This window comes from Balaenoptera ricei, chromosome 6 (assembly GCF_028023285.1).
Source record: "Balaenoptera ricei isolate mBalRic1 chromosome 6, mBalRic1.hap2, whole genome shotgun sequence".
Lineage (NCBI taxonomy): Eukaryota > Metazoa > Chordata > Mammalia > Artiodactyla > Balaenopteridae > Balaenoptera > Balaenoptera ricei.
The window spans coordinates 41,368,296-41,389,348 of NC_082644.1; the positions used below are offsets into that span (position 1 = coordinate 41,368,296).

General features: G+C 53.1%; 3 protein-coding genes across 10 annotated transcripts; 1 reads left to right on the forward strand and 2 right to left on the reverse strand.

The window, feature by feature from the left end:
• Nucleotides 1-686: 686 nt before the first annotated feature.
• Nucleotides 687-1,918, forward strand: CCL27 (C-C motif chemokine ligand 27). Its single transcript, XM_059926662.1, is given in 4 exon segments — nt 687-1,303; nt 1,444-1,579; nt 1,772-1,869; nt 1,872-1,918. Coding segments are annotated over 4 exon segments (348 nt in total). The 5' UTR covers nt 687-1,236.
• Nucleotides 1,919-2,030: 112 nt separating this feature from the next.
• On the reverse strand, nt 2,031-11,455 carry IL11RA (interleukin 11 receptor subunit alpha). Of its 5 annotated transcripts, none has more exons than XM_059926328.1 (13): nt 11,353-11,455; nt 8,039-8,138; nt 7,689-7,749; nt 6,836-7,005; nt 6,584-6,698; nt 6,401-6,433; nt 6,149-6,315; nt 4,923-5,086; nt 3,976-4,117; nt 3,504-3,623; nt 3,289-3,385; nt 2,953-3,035; nt 2,031-2,448 (listed from the first exon to the last, which is right to left on the reverse strand). In XM_059926328.1, the coding sequence occupies exons 2-13, from the start codon at nt 8,136-8,138 to the stop codon at nt 2,432-2,434; spliced, it is 1,269 nt and encodes a 422-aa protein (XP_059782311.1). In that variant the 5' UTR covers nt 11,353-11,455; the 3' UTR covers nt 2,031-2,431. The 5 variants fall into 5 exon arrangements, with proteins under 5 accessions (XP_059782311.1, XP_059782315.1, XP_059782310.1 ...); XM_059926332.1 differs by lacking the exon at nt 11,353-11,455 and adding an exon at nt 11,174-11,255; XM_059926327.1 differs by lacking the exon at nt 11,353-11,455 and adding an exon at nt 10,582-11,017.
• A 1,404-nt stretch (nt 11,456-12,859) lies between these two features.
• Nucleotides 12,860-16,215, reverse strand: GALT (galactose-1-phosphate uridylyltransferase). Of its 4 annotated transcripts, none has more exons than XM_059926333.1 (11): nt 16,072-16,215; nt 15,603-15,772; nt 15,271-15,346; nt 15,132-15,180; nt 14,878-15,007; nt 14,670-14,726; nt 14,395-14,517; nt 13,978-14,110; nt 13,792-13,875; nt 13,317-13,471; nt 12,860-13,049 (listed from the first exon to the last, which is right to left on the reverse strand). In XM_059926333.1, exons 1-11 carry the CDS (start codon nt 16,094-16,096, stop codon nt 12,942-12,944), a joined length of 1,110 nt encoding a protein of 369 aa, XP_059782316.1. In that variant the 5' UTR covers nt 16,097-16,215; the 3' UTR covers nt 12,860-12,941. The 4 variants fall into 4 exon arrangements, with proteins under 4 accessions (XP_059782316.1, XP_059782318.1, XP_059782317.1 ...); XM_059926335.1 differs by having other exon boundaries at nt 15,968-16,214; XM_059926334.1 differs by having other exon boundaries at nt 15,990-16,213.
• Nucleotides 16,216-21,053: the final 4,838 nt, after the last annotated feature.

Genomic DNA, 21,053 nt, shown 5'->3' on the forward strand with positions numbered 1-21,053 from the left:
ACCCTAGGCTGTCCCCAGCTTCCTGGAAAGGACATGAGAAGGAAGATGAGGAATAGTTTTGCATTGGGTGGGGAGGTGGGTGGCTAGGGGAAGAGGGGGTGAGGGCTGGATATAGGATTTAAAAAGAAGGGACAGGAAGGTAAAGGGAGGCTGGGGCTTTAGCAAGAGGATGGGATGCAGAGGGTGTAGGAGTTGGGGAGGGGGGGTTTCTTCCAGGCCCACAATAGAGAGAAACTGGCATTTGAATAGAACAAAGGAGAGGTAACTGAGCTCTTGAATCTGATGTCTCAGTAAGCCAGGGGCTGGAAACCCCAGGCCCCTGCTGGTAAGAGGCTGGCATGTCTGGGACAGGACTAGGCAAAAACAGGAACGTAAGATTTCTTGGGTCTCTTACCTGTTGGACAGCAGCAACCTGGCACCAAAGAACTTTTATCTTCCCTCATCTGCCCTCCTTATCCACCCCATCCTTCCTCCCTATCTCATCTTCCTGGGGAAAGCAACCCACACCTCAGTATCTCCAAGGCAACCCATTACCACCAAAAAGGGCCTTCTCCCAGCTTCTCACTTTGAATGTGACTGGCCCAGGCAAGACTCCTCCTCAGTCAGAAGGGCCTGCTTTAGGGAGCCATTCCCATCAATTTTTCCTGATAAGACAAGCAGGCTAGGGCAGGAAGCGGGCAGGGGGAAATGAAGGCAAGTTGGTGCTGGCCTGCCATCTGCTCCCAGCCCACCCACAACTCCCCCGTCAGAATTTGGGTGTGCTAGTGTGACTGTGTGGTTGGACGATTGTGAAAACACAACCGTGTGGGAGTGGAACTTTGAGTAAAACTGGGACTGTATGATTCCATCCGGGGTTGTCTGACCATGTGAGGTTGATCGAGTGAGGTGTGACTGTGAATGTGTAACTATGAGTATGTGAGTGTGAATGTCCATCATTGGATGCAACTGTGGATCCTTGGCCGCCCTTACTCAGTTACTGTACCATCAGTCCCCACATGCACAACCCCCCTCCCCAGCTTCTCTGCCCAGGATTTAGGAGCCCATGGGAAATTACAGTCCTAAAAGAGGAAGGGGTCTGTGGCACAGGGGTCTCTGGTAATTAGGGCCCAGGAGTGTCACAGGATGAGCAATACATCTTCACCTGCCGCTGACTCACCTGGTGCCCCAGGTAAAAGGCACCCAGATAAAAGGTAGGGAAGGAGGTGGAGAAAGAAGGAAGTATCCAGGCTGAGCATCATGAAGGGGCCCTCACCCACCAGCAGCCTCCTGCTGCTACTGTTGCTAAGCCCAGACCCTGGAGGAGGTGAGTGTTTGGGGGTCTAGAAGGCCAGGGGTCTGGGTGAATGGGATGGAGGGAAAGGGGCCCAGGAAGCCCAGCCTCCAGCTGTCTGATGGAGCTTAGGGTCAGAAGCCCTCTGAACACACGGTCCTGTTGTCCCCTAGCATTGCCACTGGTACCCAGCACTACATCATGCTGTACTCAGTTCTACTGACAGCCACTCTCAAGCAAACTACTGAGGAATGTCATCCAAGTGGAATTTCAGGAAGCTGATGGGGACTGTCACCTCCAGGCCTTCCTGTGAGCTTTGACTCTGCCCCTGATTTGACCCCTGACTCTGACCTCAGTCCCAACCCCGATGCTGATCTCAACCCCACCCCAACTGCTAATTCTGATGCCAACTTGGGTTTTCATCTGGCCTTTGCCTCTAACCCCTGGGCCTTACCCTCATCTCCAAGCTATGACCATGGCTTTGGACCTTTCCTTTCCCAGGTTTCACCTGTCTTGACGCAGCGTCTGCATCCACCCCCAGAACCTCAGCCTGACTCGGTGGTTTGACTGCCAAGGGAAGAGGCTCCAGGGGACTCTGCCCAACTGAGTTTGGAGATGATAGGGAAAATGGGCCGGGGCCCCCAGTAGCCAAAATAATAAAGCAGCATCACCCAATAGTCTCTGACTGTGGTCTCCAAGTTCTGTGTATTCTCCTGTGAGTCCCAAATCTGGAGCTGTGAGACATGTCAACAAACAGAAGAACCTCCTCATTCTCTTTATTCACACCTTCACAACCCCCGCTAGGGGCAAGGCCAAGAGCCAAGGACCCACACACACTCCCCAGGTACCTATATACATACATGCAGAGAACACATGTTCCCTGCCTCACATACACTTGGACACACATGGACACAGACATACATATCTACACACATTCCTCAGGTGGACTTCCAACTCTGGGATGAAGTCAGAGGTCCAGGCACCTTTCAGCTGGCAAGTTGGGAACACAGAGTCTCATAGAAATGAGCTCCAAACAGAACTTCCAGCTGAGAACCCCCCCTCCATGGGGATCTACTGTCCTGCCTGGGTTCCACCTGTCCGTCCATCCACACCAGCAAGACAGAGTTATAGATGGAATCAGCTGAAGCCTTCCAAGATCTTCTACAGGTTTGGGACTCCTAGAAGAAGGAGGAAAATCAAGGGAGATAGTAGGACTGGATCTTGTCCCAGATTCCCTGAGAATGAGGGAGGAGACCCAGCTCTGAGCCCAACACTCCAAAAATGAATAGGGGAGCCCACCTCTGTGTAAGCCCCAATACCCTGAAGATGAGGGAGTGGACCTAGCTCTGGGCCCAGGCACATCAAGAATAAGGCAGGGGATCCAGCTCTGATCCAGACATCCCAAGAATAAGGATGGATATCCAGCTCTGAGCCTAATACCCTGAAAATGAGGAGGGAGTCCATCTAGAAGCCCCAGTATCCTGCAAGAGACAGAAGAGACCCAACTCTGAGCCCGGGACTCAAGAACGAAAGGCCCATCCCTGAGTCCAGAAGTTACAAGAATGAGGAGACCCAACTCTGATTCCCAAAACCCTTATGACTAAGGCACCTGGCTCTTAATCCAGACACTCAAAATGAGGGCACACATCTCCAAGTCCAAACCTCCCAGAGGTCATACTCACCTGGAAGCTTGTCCACTGGAATCATCGGGGCCAAGAACCCAGACTTTTGGGGTCCATCCTTCTCATCTGGTCTCAACCTCAGCCTGGAGCACAAAAAGGAAGCTGTCTCCCTGACAATGTGGGGCATCTCAGTCTCTTCCAAAAAGGTTTGTTAGTAAAGGGTCAAGAGAGGAAAGGGTGAGAATCATGAAGTTGGGGGCGGGAGAAGGAGGAGGAATTGTTCCAGAATCAGACACGTTCAGTGCAAAGTCATGGGGGGTGGGAACGGGTGTGGTCTATGGGTATCAGAGCCCCTGTGTGGGATCAGAGGATGAGAGGCCAGTGGCAGTCACTTACCAGAGCCCCAGTGCCAGGGCCCCAGCCACCAGTCCCAGGAAAGAGAAGATTCCCAAAGATGCCAGCATAGCCACCTGCTCCAGGGCGTCTCTGTGGTCTGAGGGGGAGTGTCACGTACCAGCTGTGAGAGCAAGCCTGCCTGACCAAACTCGGTGCCCACTTCTCTCTGGGGCTTTCCCATCCTCTACCACCTTTGCCCATCTGCCCAAGCTCACCAAGTGGCCGCGGGTCTGGTAGGAGGGACGGTCTTGGGGGAGCAGGGCTATCCGCCTGAGGTTCTTCCTCTGGCTGCGCGTGTTGCTGGCCCCCAGCTGGTATCTCCTTCGGTAGGGGCCCTGGAGGGAGACGAGACCTGAGGAGAACTATCCACGCGGGGTCGGGGCGGAGGCCAGGGCCCGCCAGGCGCCAGGCGAGGCCAGGGCCAGGGTTGGACACAGGGGCGCCTCGGAGCCGGAGCTTGAAAGGGCAGAGCCAGCTTCTGGGGATGTAAGCAGGGGTGGAGGCTGAGAGGCGGAGGCTGAGGGGCGGGGTTTAATCTGGGGCAGGGTTTAAGCTAGGGCGGGGCTGCAGGAAGCTACAGGTGAAGCCTGGGGCCGCAATTGCCACGCCGCCCCCTAGCGCCGGCAGTTCCTCCGATAGATGCTGGGCAGCGGGGCCTCAGCCCTTTCCCTAGGCTCTGTCTCTCACCGGTGCTCGGAGTACCCCAGGCCTCGGGGCTCCAGGCGCTCCAGGTGCCTGCGTCCAGAAAGTCCCGGGCACTGACCCGCACGGCATGGGGCAGCCCAGCCACAGCGTCCGTGATCACCTCCTCCAATCCAGCCGGTTCCACCTGGCAGTGCAGATGGTTCGTCGGCACATTATCCAGGTTATAAGCACTGAGCCTACCTGACCCCAGACCCAGTCTGCAAAGAGCACCCCTTCCTCCCAGTCCTGTCCCTGTCAGCCTGATGCAGGCGTCTGGGCCTCACGTAGGGTGGCTGGTGGTGTCAGGTCTACACCTAGTGTTCAGAAGACAAAAGTGCACAGTGGTTTTGTAGACAGGCTGTGACTTCAAACTGCCTGGGTTCAAATTTTTGCTGTTACCACTTACTGAGCGACCTTGGACCTCTCTCTGTGCCTCAGTTTCTTCATTTGTAAAATAGAGGTGAATACACCTAAACAAGATAATACGTGTAAAATGTGTAGCACAGTGCCTGGCAGACAGACGGTGTTCAATAAATATTGGTTATTGTCTGAGGCAGCGGCTCCCCAGGCCTGATGCTGGCCAATCTTTGCCATCTCCAGATGTGGGAATTCACCTCTATCCACATCTGAGTATATGAGTGTTTGTATGAGGCTGTGCCTCTGGCTGAAAGGCACTCCTTTTCCTAGAAAAGTTATTTTTAAAAAATCACTGCTGTCTTCCCACAGATGGGCTGAGATCAGTTACAGCCCTGCAGGGCAGAGGCTCAGTCCCTCGGTCCCTGCTACAACCCCAGCACCCAGCACAAGGCCTGGCCCATGGAGAGTACTCTGTAGGGGAAGTCCACGGGGCATCAGTGACCTGCCAGATCTGGTCACGTAGAACACCCAGGAACATGAAACTAGAGACAGGACCCACAGCCCCAGATTGGGACGCACTCCAAGGGCCTCACCGTGGACCAGGCTGGATGCTGTGCTGGACGGTACTGCAGCCGGAACTTGAGCAGGAAGTGGGGCTGGCGGGGCCAGGAGGCAGGGTACGTCCAGCTGGCACGCAGGCGGCGAGGATAGCCAGGTACCGACTCTACCCGCAGCCCCTGGGGTGGGTCAGGGCGCACTGAGGGCAGTGGAGACACAAATTCAGGGCACGAGACAGGTACTCATCCCTTCCCCACCACCTCCCAAGGGAAGATGGGTGTATGCCTAAAGGTCACTGAGGGGAGGCACTTCCAAGGAGGTTGGGGAAATCTTAAGCTTGATCATCCATTAGGCTCAGGACCTATCTGTCATCCCTATTATAAAGTAAGCTAAGATCTGAGGACAGATTTTTGAAATGTTTGTTGAGTGAGTTAAAGAGTGATTCTGGGACTTCCCTGGTGGCGCAGTGGTTAAGAATCCCCCTGCCAGTGCAAGGGACATGGGTTCGAGCCCTGGTCTGGGAAGATCCCACATGCCGCGGAGCAACTAAGCCCTTGCGCCACAACTACTGAGCCTGCGCTCTAGAGCCCGCGAACCATAACTACTGAGCCCGCGTGCTGCAACTACTGAAGCCCGTGCGCCTAGAGCCCATGCTCCTCTACAAGAGAAGCCACCGCAATGAGAAGCCCACGCACCGCAACGGAAGAGTAGCCCCCGCTCGCCACAACTAGAGAAAGCCCGCGTGCAGCAGCGAAGACCCAATGCAGCCAAAAATCAATAAATAAAATAAATAAATTTAAAAAAAAAAAGAGTGATTCTGCTTTCCATCCAAGGAAGATGAGTTGGCCCAAATTCCAGCCAGAGCTTTGGTGACCCCCTACCACACACAGATCAAGAGGAAGGAGAGGCCAGCAAGGGCTTCCATTGGGCAGGGAGGACATGAGATAGAACTGCCTTCAGCACAAGGCCTAGAAGCAGAGAGGCAGCACTGGGGCTAGGCAGCCAGGAAGGACTAGGAGGGAAGGGGGTAGTGGCAGCAGTCTCTAGAAGCTGATGTAACCCTGCCTCCTGGGCTCTGATCTCCTTGGGCTCTTAGTCTCCATGGGGGCCATCTGTGGGCCGAAATGGGTCTATGTTGGGAGGGAACTATGTGGGAGCTCAGGGGAGGAGGGTTCTGAATTTGGGGGGTACCTGTACTCTGGGGCCTATTTGGGGTCTCTGTGGTAGGGATTTGGGGAGAGCTCTAGGAGTGGGTACTCACAGATGCTCTGCAAGCTCACATCCAGCAGGCGTGTGCTGGCCCCCAGGGGGTTCACTTCAGTCACATTGATCCGGTACTGGCTCCAGAACTCTGCCCCATGGACTACACAGCGGGCAGCCCCTGGGGGGTCCTGTGGGCATGGCCAGGGCCCTGTGGATGGACTCATCCTAGGAGAGAGGATGTGGTCTTGAGCTTTGGAAATGCTCACTGTGAGACCCAGCTAGAGCCCCCAGCTTCCCCCTCATGTCTTACCTTTGGCCATCAGCTCCTGGTACCGTCTTCTTCCTGGCAGGGAGGAGGCCATCTGAGGTCAGGAAGGAAAGGAGGGTCCTCCTTCTCTCTCAGGCCTTCCTCAGGACCTCCTTACCTACCTCCCGTACCCATGTTTTGCTAAACACACAAACGTATAGGTATACACACCGATCATGCACACACCTGTAGGAGGTGAGGTAGCGGGTGGGTAAACCGCTAACCTGGCTGGCACTCCAAGTGCAGGAGAAGTTCTCATAGTCAGCTGCTCGGCAGGAGACAACAGGGCGGACTGGGGGGTCTAGAGGCAGAGGGTGCAGCTGGAGACTGAGAAGTCCCCAGCCCCTCCCCATCCCAGAGGGCTTACTCAGGGCCTGGATTCCCCCAGGAGCCCCATGTCTCATCATTGCTACCGCCAACACTCCCTCCCCAACTCACAGCCCAGCTGCAGGGTCACCATGCCCCCAAGTGCACCATCCAGGGTCCGGCAGATATAGGTGCCCTCGTCAGTGCTTTCTGCCCGGGCCAGGACCAGTTCGTGCCCTAGACCAGAGTCAGGTCCCTGGAGCAGCCTTGTCTCCCCGTCCCGAAACCAGGACACCGGGGCCCTGGGGGTGAGATGAGGTGATGACAGATAGAGGGAAGATTTAAACTATGAGTCAGACCATGTCACAGCTCTCCATTGGCTTCTCACTGTGCTTGCAGTAAAGCTCAAACTCCTTTTGCTGGCTTCCAAAGCCCCTGGTGATCTAGCCCTTGCCTTCCTTTCCTTCTTCATCACCTTCCTGTCTCCCCCTCCCCCACTGCACTCCAGTCAGGTTGTGCTTCTTTTGATTCAAGAGTGTGGAGCTCACTCCCACCTCAGGGCTTTGCACTAGCAGTTCTCTCTGTCAGGAATGCTTGCTTATACCCCAACCTTCAGAAATCAGCTTCAATGTCACCTCCTCAGAGAGGCCTTCCCTTATTACCAATAAAAAGTGATCGCTCACTTATCCTCTTCCACCTGACTCTCTTTTGATTTTCTGCCCTGCAGGTATTACTACCTGGCATCTTGCCTGGCTTGTGCACTGCTGTATCCCAGGGCCTAGAATAGACCAGGCACTTAGCAGGTGCTCAATACATGTTGGTTGAATGTTCTGTTGAATAAGGATGGTTTGAGGGTTAGGACAGACAGAGAGGTGAGGATTACAGATACAAGGGGCAAGGATGGGAGGGGTGTGAGGACTGGGCAAGGTCAAGAAATGGGTCATGAAAGGGTCCTGTCAGCCCAGCAGGCTGGTGGAGCACTTACCCAGCAGTCACTCCAGGGCAACACAGCGTCATGGCCCTGCCAGGCTGCCCATACTGGACCCCTGTTGAAGGCACTTCTGAGCAGAGGCTCTTCCTTTCCCTCTCTCCCACCCCACCCCACACTTTGTGAGAGTGAAAGGATAAGGGGTGGACTTTTAAGACCTGAGTGGGGTCATGGGGTCAAAACATCATGTTATAATCTGGAGACAGAGGTCAGAGAGCAAGGTAGAGAGATGTTGCCAGATTGGATGTCAGGGGTTGGGAGGATCACAGGTTAGGCATGAGAAGGGGCCATGGTGATGGTGGCAAGTCACAGGTCAGAGTTGGGTCATAGAGCAGAGTTTTTCTCACCTGGGGGGCCCCAGGCCTGGGGGCAGGGACAGGAGGCAGACACCAGGGCTGTAGCCACGGCCACCAGGACCCTGCTCAGCCCTGAGCAGCTGCTGCTCATCTGTGGGGAGAGAGGCAAGGTCAGCGATCCCCCATTCCCAAGATGAGAGGCTAAAGCCTGCCTCCTCCTCTTCCAGACTGGGGCCTTCTTGGAGGAAACCAGGTGCCCAGTGGGGTAAGGACATCAGACATCACTGGGGGCTCTGATGTAAGGTCCCCTTTCCACCATACGCCCAGCGCTGTGTGTGAGTGCACACACACGCACGCACACACACCCTCACACCCCCCTTCTCAGTCATGGGCTTAGAGCCCAGAACAAAAGCTGGAGGCAACAGACTGTGCCAGCACCGCCCCCCGCACCACCCTTGGCACCCACCCCTGGCACCAAGTGTTGGCACCAGCTCAGTCACTCCCATTAACTCCTCCAATCCAGCTGTTGGGAATTCCGTGTCCATCCCACCTGGCCCAGGGATAGTCGTTGCCTCTGACTGACCTGAGGCAGCCCTCATCACCCTGGGGTGGGACTGTCATGGTGGGTCTGAGCCCACCCGGTACCCCTGCCATGAGGCCTAGCCCTGCTCTGGCTACCAAGCCTCCTCTCGCCTGGGCCTGGCTCCTTGTTCTGGGCCGCTCATCTGGGCCTGACTCTGGAATCTTGCTGGTCTTGAGCCTGCGAGGCCGGATGGGGCTAGGGTGCAGGCTGAGGCTGCGGAGTTAAGCAGATCCAGATGCCCTGACTGCTGCCAGAGGCTGGGGGCGGGCGAGGAGCCAGAAGATGGAGACAGGGTGGCGGGACGGGAGAGGAGGCTGAGAGAAGCTGGTAGCCTGCAGGAACAGGAGGCTGGGGTTGGGGCCACAGGACAAAGAGATGCTCAGAGATCAGGACTGGGAGGCGGTGAGAGCTCAACAAGGTGAGGGCTGGGCTGGGGCAGCAGGGTCTCAGAAAGGCCAAAAAGGTAACCAACCATGTGTGTATGGGGGACGGAGGTGCTAGGAGAGAGGGAATCCTGGATGGGAGAAAGCAGGATGAGGAAGGCAGTGGGGAAGAGGGAATGGGGGCAGGAGAAGGGGCGGATGGGGAAAGGGCCCTGGGCAAGGGCTCCAGAAGAGGGAGAGCCCAAATCCCTCCCAGGTAGAGCTGAGCAGGGACCTCCGCGTGTCTGTGTGTCTGTCCAAGTGTGTCTAGTGGCTCACCCCAGCCCCCCGGCCGCATTTACCGTGCTCAGCCCCGCCCTACCTCGATGATTCCAGTGGTTGAGTGTCCATGGCCTCCAGGACTTCCTCCCACCAGCTACAGCACCCGTCTCCGCTCTACTCAGTTCTGGGACCCCAGAATCGTCCCCTCCTTCCCCTTCCCTGCCCCCGCCCCTCTGGGCCATGGAGCTCAACCGTCCCTAGCCAGGCCCCCTCCTCTCTCCTTTCTCCTCCCTCCTACTCTCCCACCCCCTCCCACCCAAGGTCCTGGGAAGGGAAGAGGCCTCCCCCTAGTCTGGAAAGGAAGCCACAGGCACAGCCAGGCACAGCCAGGCACAGCAAGAGGGAAAGGAGAGCTGCTGTGTCCCTGTCAGCAAGAGGTTCCTGTGTTTTCACACAGCAGAACACAGGCACATTCACGCGTGGACTCCCCAGGCACAGTCAACAAAGACACTCCCTTGAACACACGTGGACACAGTCAAATCAAAATGCAGACACATACTCGTGCTCCCACTCTTTTCACTCCCCAGCAAGGCACAGCTGTCTGTGTTTTAAGGGGAAGAGGGCCCCATGTTGGGGGATATAAAGAAAAGCCAAAGAGTCCAGTTTCCCCCTCCCCTGGACGTTCCAGGCATTTCTCACCTCCCCCTCTACTCTTCAGGCCCCAGCACCAGGAAATGCCTTTGGTCCCTTGGTGCCAGATACACAAGACCCACACTTACCCTCAGACACACACTCTCAGACACAGCCACTCACAGTTACACCGATACACTCAGACATCCTCACTCAGACTCAGACACTTAAACATTTACACATACCCAGACACACACACAGACACACATCTCCCTCTTCCTTGCACAGCCACACACACACACTTAGCACTCCGCCCCTGGGATGGGGGGTCACAGCACTCTCTAAAAGCAACTCCTCTTCACAGTGTAAGCCCTCTCTTCCAGGGAGCTCTTAGCACGGCAGATCCCCCATCTCATCACCATTTCAGGCCCCCAGGTAGCCAAAGAGACAAAGGTGAACAGGGGAGTCAGGCACAGGGGCACAGAGAGAGACAGAGATGCAGAGAACATGAGAGGCAGGACTAAAAAGCAGATACACAGAGATACCTGGGGAGACGAAAGTGTGAAGACACAGAGAGCACTAGCCCTAGGAAGACAGTAGTAGAGAGAGAAAAAGAAATATAAGGAAACTGAGTCAGACAGGGAGACAGAAAATAAGAAGCAGTGGACCAGTGACAAGGATTCTCAAGCACTAAAAGAAGGAGGGAGAGCCAAGTGTGCTGGGGATGGTCTGCTTACCCTGGCCACTAAGTAGAGAGGTCAGTCCCATTGGCTACTGAAGTGGGTCCCCAAAATGCAAACCCAGCTCCACTCCTCCACAGTCTAACAGTTAGGACACAGGACACACGCCGAGTGCAAGTCTCATTCTTCCTCTGCCATGCTGAAGTCACACACTGGCACACACAAACCCAGCCATCCACTCTCACACTGGCAGACACAGTCTCAAACTCCGCAGAAACCTTCCCAAAACACATTCCCTGATGTGGTCACAGGCCCTCTCACACACACACAAACGCACGACCCGGTCTCTGCCCCCAAACTGCACACTGACACACACACACAGCCACATGCAGACTCAGCCACAGCACAGTGACACCCGCAATCACACTAGCTGACAGTCTCACCAAGCGACACTTGCGAAGTTTCGCACACTGACAGCGTCACACACAGCCTTGCAGTCTCTCTCACACACACACACACACACACACACACACACACACGCACTGACAGTCCGTCAGTCACTCCGGGCCCTTCAAATCCCACACCCCCAGGCCCCGCCCTCTCCTGGCAAGGCTCCCTCGAGTTCACCCGCGGCCCCATCAGGCCTCACCTTCTGCGGCCGCCGCCGCCAGCGCCCTCCGCCCTCGCCCTCTGCCCCGGCCTCTACTCCCTGCCGCCCTGGGGCCCCGCCGTGGGGCGACTCCGCCCAGGCACCAATGGAAGGAGAGGGGTGAAATAGGGGGGCTCGACCCATTGGAGCCTCCAACTGCCAATCACCTCCACACCCACCTCTGCCGGACACTTCCTGTCCCGTCCGGGACTGAGGAGGCTGCCGGGGACCGAGTCTGGAGCCGGGTTTCTGGGTCCCGGCCTGAAAGCCTCTCCTCCTGGGACAGCAGGACCAGAGCTCTCAGGCCCCTCCCCGTCCACCCCCCAGCTGTCCTCAAACAAAGCCTCAAGTTCAGTGGCTTAGGAGCTACTGGGCAGGTGACCAGAGAAGCTGAAGGTGCCCCTGACTGCAGATAAGGAAGGAGGTGGACTGGTTGTAAGGCAGTGGGTCTCAAACGTCGCTGGACACTGTGGTTTTGAAACTGTCAAGCCACACTCCAATTAAATCAGTACTGTTTAAAACTCCCCAGATGATTCCAAAATGCAGGCAAATAAAAGGTGTGTAGGATCAGGTGTGTGTGTGTGTGTGTGTGTGTGTGTGTGTGTGTGTGGTGTGTGTGTGTAGCTATGTATGTCACCCATCCAGGGTTCCACTCCCCAGCCAATGGGGGCTCAAGGGAAATGTGTACCACATTTGTCTGAGCTTCTTCCAAACCAGGGTAACACTCCTAGTTGACCCTTCCCCTCCAGGGTCTCTAGGAAGAAAGAATCCTGGACCGGAAGGCAGGCAGCCACGGTTCTCCTGGGTCAGATCATCACTGTCCAGCCTTGTGTGATTTCCCCTCCCAGAGACTCAATTCCCTTGAGAAGAATGGAGACAAAAAGTGTTCTGGCCATTCCCGCATTACTCGCAAGCTCCTGTCCTCACCTAAAAGTTTGGAGGACCCTAGGTGGCATCATGTCTCCTGGGTTGTATGACTTTTTATTCCCACAGTTACAGTCTTGCCAGGGAAACAGCTCCAGAGGGGAGGGGGTAGACCCAGGGTCACTCCAAAAACCATCCCCTCCTACCATGGCCCTGAGGCTCCTAACTCTGGCATCCCCTTCCCTGCCAGAGCTGTCTTCTGCCCTGTGCGATGATCGGGGCACAGGGGCAACAGATGTGTACAGAGCCTGTGCATACACGCTGCACGTGGGAGTCTGGAAAGGCCAAGGACACAAAGCCACGTACACGTTCCCTACCCACCCCTTCAGCCTCTGTGGGCTGGAGCAGAGCCAAGCTGCAGCCACTCACAAAGCCAGGGTTCTGGCCAGGAGCCCAGGGTCTGGCCACTGACCAATGGGACAAGGATCCTGTTCACCCACTCCGACCAAACCTTCAGTCCCAGGCTTGGTGAGCTGATACCCTAGGGATGGTAGTAAAGGGGGCTCTGGCCTTCCCAAAGCCTCAGCCAAAGACAAGAACAAAGGATTCTAAAACCATTTTAAACTGGGACGCCTTTGTTACTCTAGGAGTAAAAGCCAGACATGACACTGAGTATTAATTTTGTTCAGAGATTTGGGGCAAAGAGGTGGGGAGGTTGTGCCCTTAAGTTTTTGCACATCTGTCGGCAAAGAAAAGTTGTGGCTGGAGCTACGCCTTCGGCCTTTAACCCCAGACCCCCAAGGATCAGAGTTCACACTCCTCTGGCGTTAGAATATGTGATTAAAGTTTGAGAAGCACAGTTTTATTGATCCCACATCTGCCCAAACCCTAGGCCCTAGTTCCCTCAGGCAGAAGGCCCTGTGGTCAGTGTGGTCAGGCGATGGCTGCTGTCTCCGTCCTTCTGCCCCAGGCGGTAATGAACCTCAGGAAGTGCCCTTAGTCTCTCTGCAGCCTGGGAGGGGGAAAGGGGATAATCAGAGAGGGTAAGGGCTGCCCAGAATGGTGAGTGCTAGGAGACACTAGACACTGGGGGGGAGCGTGTGGGGTGGGGAGGCTGGTGAGAACGACCACTGGAATAGCCAGAGGATGAAGGAGTCAGCTCCTGAGTCCCTAGGAATACCCAGGTCGTGGGGCTTCTCAGGGTCAAGATTGTTGGGATCCCTTGAGGAAATAGGAGAGAAAAGGGGACCCGAGGACCCAGGGTGCTCCAAGTCCAGACCTGCTCAGGGGTGAGGTCCCTCTGGGCCTGGGCAAGCATTTCATAGCCAACCATGAATTTCCGGACTGTGGCAGAGCGCAGGAGTGGAGGATAATAATGAGCATGTAGCTGCCAGTGGTCCCAATTGGCTCCAGCCTCTGATCCCATGGGAGCCCCTGGCGGGAAGAAGGCAGAGATAGTTGGGAAGGGTCCTTTCTTAGTTCTTCAGCCTAGCTCTTACCCCCAGACCACAGCAGGTACCTGAAAACTACATCTTCCAGCATTCCCTGCCAGAGAGGAGACAAGGCATTGGAAAGTCCACTGGGAGACATAGTTTCACCACGTCCGCTTCTCCACCCTCAGTGCCAGCATCCCTGCTCTGAACACTTCCCCAGCAAGTGTTCCAAGGCCTGCTGGGAGTTGCAGTCCACTAAGCTGGGACCCAGGAGCCCAGAAATGGTGTTGGGGATAGATATGGGTACTCAAAAAGCCTCACCATGCCAGCCCATGGAGTAGGGAAAGGATGTCTCAAATAGGTTGTCATACTTGGTCAAGAGCTTCTTCATGATGGAGGCTAGATCTGGAATCAGAGCCTGACTCTCAGTCTGGGGCCCAGATGCTGGCCCCACCAGAACCATCCCCATCCAAAGCCTGGCCCCAGGGTCCCAGCTGGGAGACTCACCGTCACGCTCAGCCGGGGTCAGCTCAGGCAGCCGCCGCACATGCCGACGGGGCAGCAGTAGTGTCTGGAAGGGCCACACTGCCCAGAAGGGGACCAGCACTAACCAGTGCTCACTGGCTAGGACCAGACGGTCCTAGGCCGACCAAATGGAGATGAGGTCATCAAGGTGGGTGTGAGGGGGGTCAGCAAATAGGCAAGGGAAGGAGAAGAAAAAATGTACCCAGAAACCGATGGTTTCTCACCACTCCACCACTACCACCCTAGTCTAAGCCATCATCACCTTTCCTTTAGCTTATTGCTATGTCCTCCTAGCAAGTCTCTCTGCTACTTCCCTTCTACCCTCCTCCTTCACACACCTCTCCTTTTTGGGGTGAGGTTACGGGCTTCTTGGGGACACAAGATCCAGCTTTCTCCCACCTTCCTGAGCAACTCTTGGCGGCCGTACTCCATTAGCAGGGGCTCTCCATGCTGACTCTGATAGGCCCGCTGAGATCGCTCCTCACGCTGGGCAACATCTGGCAGGAAACTGCTGGCCCACACCTGTCAAGGGGGAGGAGAAGAGCAGACAGATCCTTCACCTCCAAGCCTCCACATCACTAGCATACTTCCTCTGTTTTCCCTTACTCCAGTTCCCCACCCCACACTGTCTTGGACTCAGCCCAGATATCCACTGAAGCCCCTGACACACATACCTGGCAGTGGGGATGGGGGTTGGAACAGCCCATCATGGCTCCTTTGTTTTCAAAGATCTATGAAGTAGGGGTAGGGAGCTTTATAGCCAAAAGGACAGCAAGTCAACCCCTCCGAACCACAACCTGTGGAAATAAAAATGCCACTTCCCAAAACCAAACTGCACCACCCCCTCCCTGCCCATCTAGGGGAGAAGGCGACCTCACAGACCTGCACCCAAGGGTACTGGGCACCCAGCTCCTCTGTGACTGAGGCCCATGCATCAATGACAGCTCGGATCTCGGGGACTGACATGAGTGGCAGTGTCACATCCGACCAGGGGTGGAAGCACATAACCTTACTAGGTGGTGAAGGAGGGAGAAATGACAGAGATATAGGGCTCATTGTGCTGGGGGCAGGGCCCAACCCCAGTGCTCAGTCCAGGCCCCGGGCTGAAGGGTGTAAGAGTGGAAATTCATAGTTACCAAACTCCTCGGGCAGCCTCTGCTTGGAAAAGGGGGTGATCACTGGGTCCTAAGGTAAAGGGGTATCACTCTCTGCAACAGAAGTCTCCCAACAAGGTCCAGCCTCTTTTCTCCCCAACAGCAGCTAGATCCAAGTTACCTGGACTAGGGGCATCATGCTGCAGAGCTGGGAAGTCATTGTCAAACAGGAAGGTGCCTTCATAGTGGGGATTCACCTACAGAGAAGTATGGGCTAGAAGCATTTGCTGACCCATACCACCAGTCATCTGATGGGCTTCAAGGTTACAAGGCGGGAAGAAGTCCACTCTGAGGTCAAAAAGATTTGGTGGGATATGACCCAGAGGTCCACTCCCCTGTGGGGTGCGGGGCTAGGGTCCACTCCCCTGTAGGGCGAAGAGAAGGTCTAAGGGCAGTGGATGGGGAACTACTCCCCCCGGGCCCAGCCTGCAGAGGTAGGATCTAAAGACTTACCTCTCCATTGGCCCGTGTGGCCCCCGGACACAGAGGGTTGTGGGGGTCATGGCGGGGTACTGTCGTCAGAAGCGGGGGTTCTACCTGCCCCTGCCAGGGCCGCTTCATGCGGTGCGCTGACACCAGCACCCACTCATCTTGTAGCGGGTTGTAGCGGATATGCTGATGCTCTGGGGGCAGACCGTCAAGATCAGTCACAAAGCCCTACGCCCCTTTCTCCCCTGGGTCTCACCCACCAGCAGGCCCAAGCTCGGATGCACCCTCTTGTCCCCACCCTACTCAGGAGCTAAGGGCCAGAGCTTGGGCGTTCCCAGCGCCAATCAGCCTGCAGCCCCAACACCGGCGTGTCCTTTCGCCGCGCGTGCCTGGACGGGTGGGCGCGCCGACCTGCGAGCAGGGACGACAACTTCCTAAGGAAGGGGAGGGCTCAGCTTCGCGTCCTAGCGAGTCCCGGCCGCCCTGCGGTTACCGCTCGCCCGGAAGGTTGTGGCCATGGCGTCCGCCTCCGACGCCGCTCAGGACACGCTCCGCTGCGCGACAGGAGGCCACCGGGTGGAGAAACCTTCGGGAACTTCTGCCTGCTCACCTCGCCCCCACCTCCTAGTCGGCCCGGCCCCGCCCCGCCCTCTCTGATTGGACAACCGCCAGCACGTGACTGCCTGAGGGCCCGCCCGGCCACCTGGGGGCGGAGTTCAGGACTGCCTACAACTACAGGGGGCGACTTTGATGATCCCACTTTAGGGCCAAAGACACTAACTACCCTGGAAGAACCTCTGTGAAAGCTGCTTACTACAGATCCCTCGGCTCTAGGATGCTTACAAGAGTTATTTGCTGCCTTAAAGTCATTCATCTGGTCATTCATTCAGCAAATATTTACCTACTGAGTATCTACCACCACATGCCAGGCCCCTAGGCTCCACATGGCGCAAAGGGATGGCCCTGGGTGCACGAGTCAGGCATAGTCTCAGCCCTCCCAGAGCTTACATTCTAGGGTAAGTCAGGGTATAACCCTGGATCCACAGTCACCTCACTCACCTGCTTGGTGGCTCTGGCAGAGGAAAGGCAAGGGTGGGGGTGAGGGGCTGTGGGGCTTGATCTGCTTCAGCTAAACCTTGGCTTTAGGTACTGTCTGGAGGAGTGGGTACCTCACTGTAACCATGCCCTGGCCCCACCAGGCAGCAGAAACGGGTTTGGGAAAAAAGGGCTAAGTAATCATATTCTCTCTCTCTCATATGCACACACACAAAAAGCACAAGAAGTGGTCAGGGTCAGAGGGCTATAAGAAATCTGAAAATGTGGGGAGGACAGGACTATCAGTAGCTCCAACCACCATCTGGGTGGGGTCAGGGGTGTTTCCTTTGCACACCCCTGTCCCTTCTCCAGCTTTTCCTTGGATCAAACCAGTTGGCTAACACTAGGATAAACTTCAAATTAATTCCTCCCCTGACACTTTATAGAACCATCTAAATATTGTCTGAACCTCCTCCCCATTTCACAGTGGAGAACCGAGGCCTCAAGATCACCCAGAGGATAAGTGGCCAAGCTGAGATTTGAACCCAAGTTTCCAAGCTCTTCCTGATGCTTTGAAATGCCTCTGAGACTTCAGTGAGTTTTTGTTTGTTTTTTGGCCATGCTGTGTGCAGGATCTCAGTTCCCTGACCAGGGACTGAACCTGTGTCATAGCAGTGAGAACCCAGGATCCTAACCACTAGGCCACCAGGAAATTCCCTCAGTGAGCCTTAAGATAGAAACCTAGTGAGCTAGGAGCTGGGCAGTAGCAGTGAGGCCCCTTCCCCCAAACCAGGCCAGGACAAGCCAGGTGTTTTGCTGAGCTCAGATGTAAAAACTGGGTCATAGGTCATTTACCTTATCTCTGCCCCAGGGGCCTCAGACTGGAATCTAAAGAGGCCACTAGGTAGAGGGCAGGGAGCAGGAGCTGAGAAACCAGAGTTTTACATGTCCCACTGGCTGCACGTGTAATAGGGAGGGAAGGGGGATAAAAGATACACTTTTTGTGGAAAGGGAATTTTGCCTTGCTATTCCAGTAAACAACAAATTTTGCTACAGCATCAGCCACTGCAGCTGCCCCAACAACGGCGCCCTGGGGGGAATTCAGGATGGAGAAAACCAGGAAGCATTATCAGCTTTTTTTTTTTTTTTTAACTATTTGCTTATTTATTTTTGTTAATACTTTTTTTTCTTTTCTTTTTTCTTTTTTGGCCGTGCTGTGCGGCATGCGGGATCCTAATCCCCCAACCGGGGATCCACCCTGCGCCCCCTGCATTGGAAGTGTGGAGTCTTAACCACTGGACCGCCAGGGAAGTCCCAGCATTATGTGCTTTGGTTACTGGTTTCTGTCTGACTTACTTCACTTAGTATGATAATCTCTAGGTCCATCCATATTGCTGCAAATGGCATTCTTTCATTCTTTTTATGGCTGAGTAATATTCCATTGTATATATGTACCACATCTTCTTTATCCATTCATCTGTCGATGGACATTTAGGTTGCTTCCATGTCCTGGCAATTGTAAATAGTGCGCTGCAATGAACATAGTGGTACATGTATCTTTTTGAATTATGGTTTTCTCAGGGTATATGCCAGTAGTGGGATTGCTGGGTCATGTGGTAGTTCTATTTTTAGTTTTTTAAGGAACCTCCATACTGTCCTCCATAGTGGCTTTATCAATTTACATTCCCACCAACAGTGCAGGAGGGTTCCCTTTTCTCCACACCCTCTCTAGCGTTTATTGTTTGTAGATTTTTTGATGATGGCCGTTCTGACTGGTGTGAGGTGATACCTCACTGTGGTTTTGATTTGCATTTCTCTAATAATTAGCCTTTCTCTTTTTTAAAACGGTGTGTCCTTATCTTTGACAAAGGAGGCAAGAATATACAGTGGAGAAAAGACAGCCTCTTCAACAAGTGGAGCTGGGAAAACTGGACAGCTACACGTAAAATAATGAAATTAGAACACTCCCTAACACCATACACAAAAATAAACTCAGAATGGATTAAAGACCTAAATGTAAGGCCAGACAGTATAAAACTCTTAGAGGAAAACATAGGCAGAACACTCTTTGACATAAATCACAGCAAGATCTCTTTTGATCCACCTCCTAGAGAAATGGAAATAAAATCAAAAATAAACAAATGGGACCTAATGAAACTTAAAAGCTTTTGCACAGCAAAGGAAACCATAAACAAGACCAAAAGACAACCCTCAGAATGGGAGAAAATATTTGCAAACAAAGCAACTGACAAAGGATTAATCTCCAAAATATACAAGCAGCTCATGCAGCTCAATATCAAAAAAACAAGCAACCCAATCCAAAAATGGGCAGAAGACCTACATAGACATTTCTCCAAGGAAGACATATAGATTGCCAACAAACACATGAAAAGATGCTCAACATCACTGATCATTAGAGAAATGCAAATCAAAACCACAATGAGGTATCTCCTCACACCAGTCAGAACGGCCATCATCAAAAAATCTACAAACAATAAACGCTGGAGAGGGTGTGGAGAAAAGGGAACCCTCCTGCACTGCTGGTGGGAATGTAAATTAATACAGCCACTATGGAGAACAGGATGGAGGTTCCTTAAAAAACTAAAAATAGAACTACCACATGACCCAGCAATCCCACTACTGGGCATATACCCTGAGAAAACCATAATTCAAAAAGATACATGTACCACTATGTTCATTGCAGCGCACTATTTACAATTGCCAGGACATGGAAGCAATCTAAATGTCCATTGACAGATGAATGGATAAAGAAGATGTGGCGCATATATACAATGGAATATTACTGAGCTATAAAAAGAAACGAAACTGAGTTATTTTTAGTGAGGTGGATGGACCTTGAGTCTGTCATACAGAGTGTAAGTCAGAAAGAGAAAAACAAATACCGTATGCTAACACATATATATGGAATCTAAAAAAGCTGGGATGAAGTGAGAGAGTGGCATGGACATATATACACTACCAAATGTAAAATGGATGGCTAGTGGGAAGCTGCTGCATAGCACAGGGAGATCAGCTCAATGTTTTGTGATGACCTAGAAGGGTGGGATAGGGAGGATGGCAGGGAGGCTCAAGAGGGAGGGGATATGGGGATATATGTATACTTATAGCTGATTCACTTTGTTGTGCAACAGAAACTAACACAACATTGTAAAGCAATTATACTCTAATAAAGATATTTAAAAAAAAGAAAAATACAAAACAGTACAAAATAAATAAATAAAACAAAACAAAAATAAAACAGTGTGTGCTGGAGAAGATTTCTGAAAGACCAGGTAGGGGAGCTGCAGACCTAGACAGTCCCAGAGGACTCTGTCTGAAACAAGGGGGCAGAGACCAGATTTGCTAGTCCCTGCTACGCAGGGTTCTTAAAAAATGGTCAACTCAGGAGTGTCACAGAAGCCAGAGCCAATACAAAAACATGTTCCCTCAATCCTGCATTTTCCTCTAAATAATCCCTTTTTTATCATTCCCTTCTTGGTCAAATTTCTCAAAAATTAGTTCATCTTCCCAGCCTCTACTCTTGCCCGCACAGTACACTATAACATGTCTTTTGCCCTGTAGTAGTCAGGGTAAATAATCTTAGCTGCTGTAACAAACAACCTCCAAACTCAGTGGCTTAGTACCATAGTCCATTGTGGGAGAGAGGGAGAGCTCTGTCCCATGCAGCATTCGGAATTCTCCACTACTTAATTGTATGTAACTATATTAGATAAGACAAGAAAGAAAGTGTCAAGAATTTCACAAAAGATTTTAGGAGCCAGACCTGGAAATGGCATATGTCATTTCTGCCTTTACTTCATTGGCCAGAACACAATCACATGGCCTCACCTAACTACAAAGTAGACTGGCTGCCCAAGAGCAAAAGGAATGGATTTGTGAATGTATAGCATAATCTCTGCTACATGCCCATACTGAGAAACCCAATGACCATTTCCAGTCATTTCATAGGACCACTCAATTATATTTGACTGTGTTGACCATTCCATCACTCTCATGTGTGAGACTACACTCTTCCAGTTCTCTTCTGCTTTATGTTTTATTGATATAACTAACACATATGACACCACATGCCAGACACTAATTGCTTTGTAAATATTAACTCATTTAGTCTTCATCACAATGAAGGTATGTACTTTTATTCATCCCATTTCACAGATGAGAAAACTGAGTCACAAAGAGTTTAAATAACTTGCCCAAGATCACACAACCAGTAGGTGGCAGGAGCCAGGCTTTTAACACAGTCAGTCCTGTCCAGAGTGTCTTTTTCTTATCACTGCACTATGCTGCCTCTTTTTTCTTATGTTTCTTTTCTGCTTCTCTTCGTTTTTCACTCCCCCCATCCCCGCCGCCACCGATAACCTTCAGTTGGCTTACAAGGCCCTCCTCTCATATTTTGTACTTCAGAATAAAGAATGAATT

Excerpts from the sequence above, each read along its gene's own strand:
- IL11RA (XM_059926328.1), bottom strand. The coding sequence starts at position 8,138 with ATGAGCAGCAGCTGCTCAGGGCTGAGCAGGGTCCTGGTGGCCGTGGCT. Across the intron at positions 7,006-7,688 it reads TGCCCTGGAGTGACTGCTGG|GGCCCCGGTGTCCTGGTTTC; the intron begins GTAAGTGCTCCA and ends TCTCACCCCCAG. Across the intron at positions 6,316-6,400 it reads CCAGGAGCTGATGGCCAAAG|GATGAGTCCATCCACAGGGC; the intron begins GTAAGACATGAG and ends CCTCTCTCCTAG.
- GALT (XM_059926333.1), bottom strand. The coding sequence starts at position 16,096 with ATGGCCACAACCTTCCGGGCGAGCG. Across the intron at positions 15,773-16,071 it reads CACAACCTTCCGGGCGAGCG|AGCATCAGCATATCCGCTAC; the intron begins GTAACCGCAGGG and ends GTCTGCCCCCAG. Across the intron at positions 15,181-15,270 it reads GCATGATGCCCCTAGTCCAG|GACCCAGTGATCACCCCCTT; the intron begins GTAACTTGGATC and ends CCTTTACCTTAG.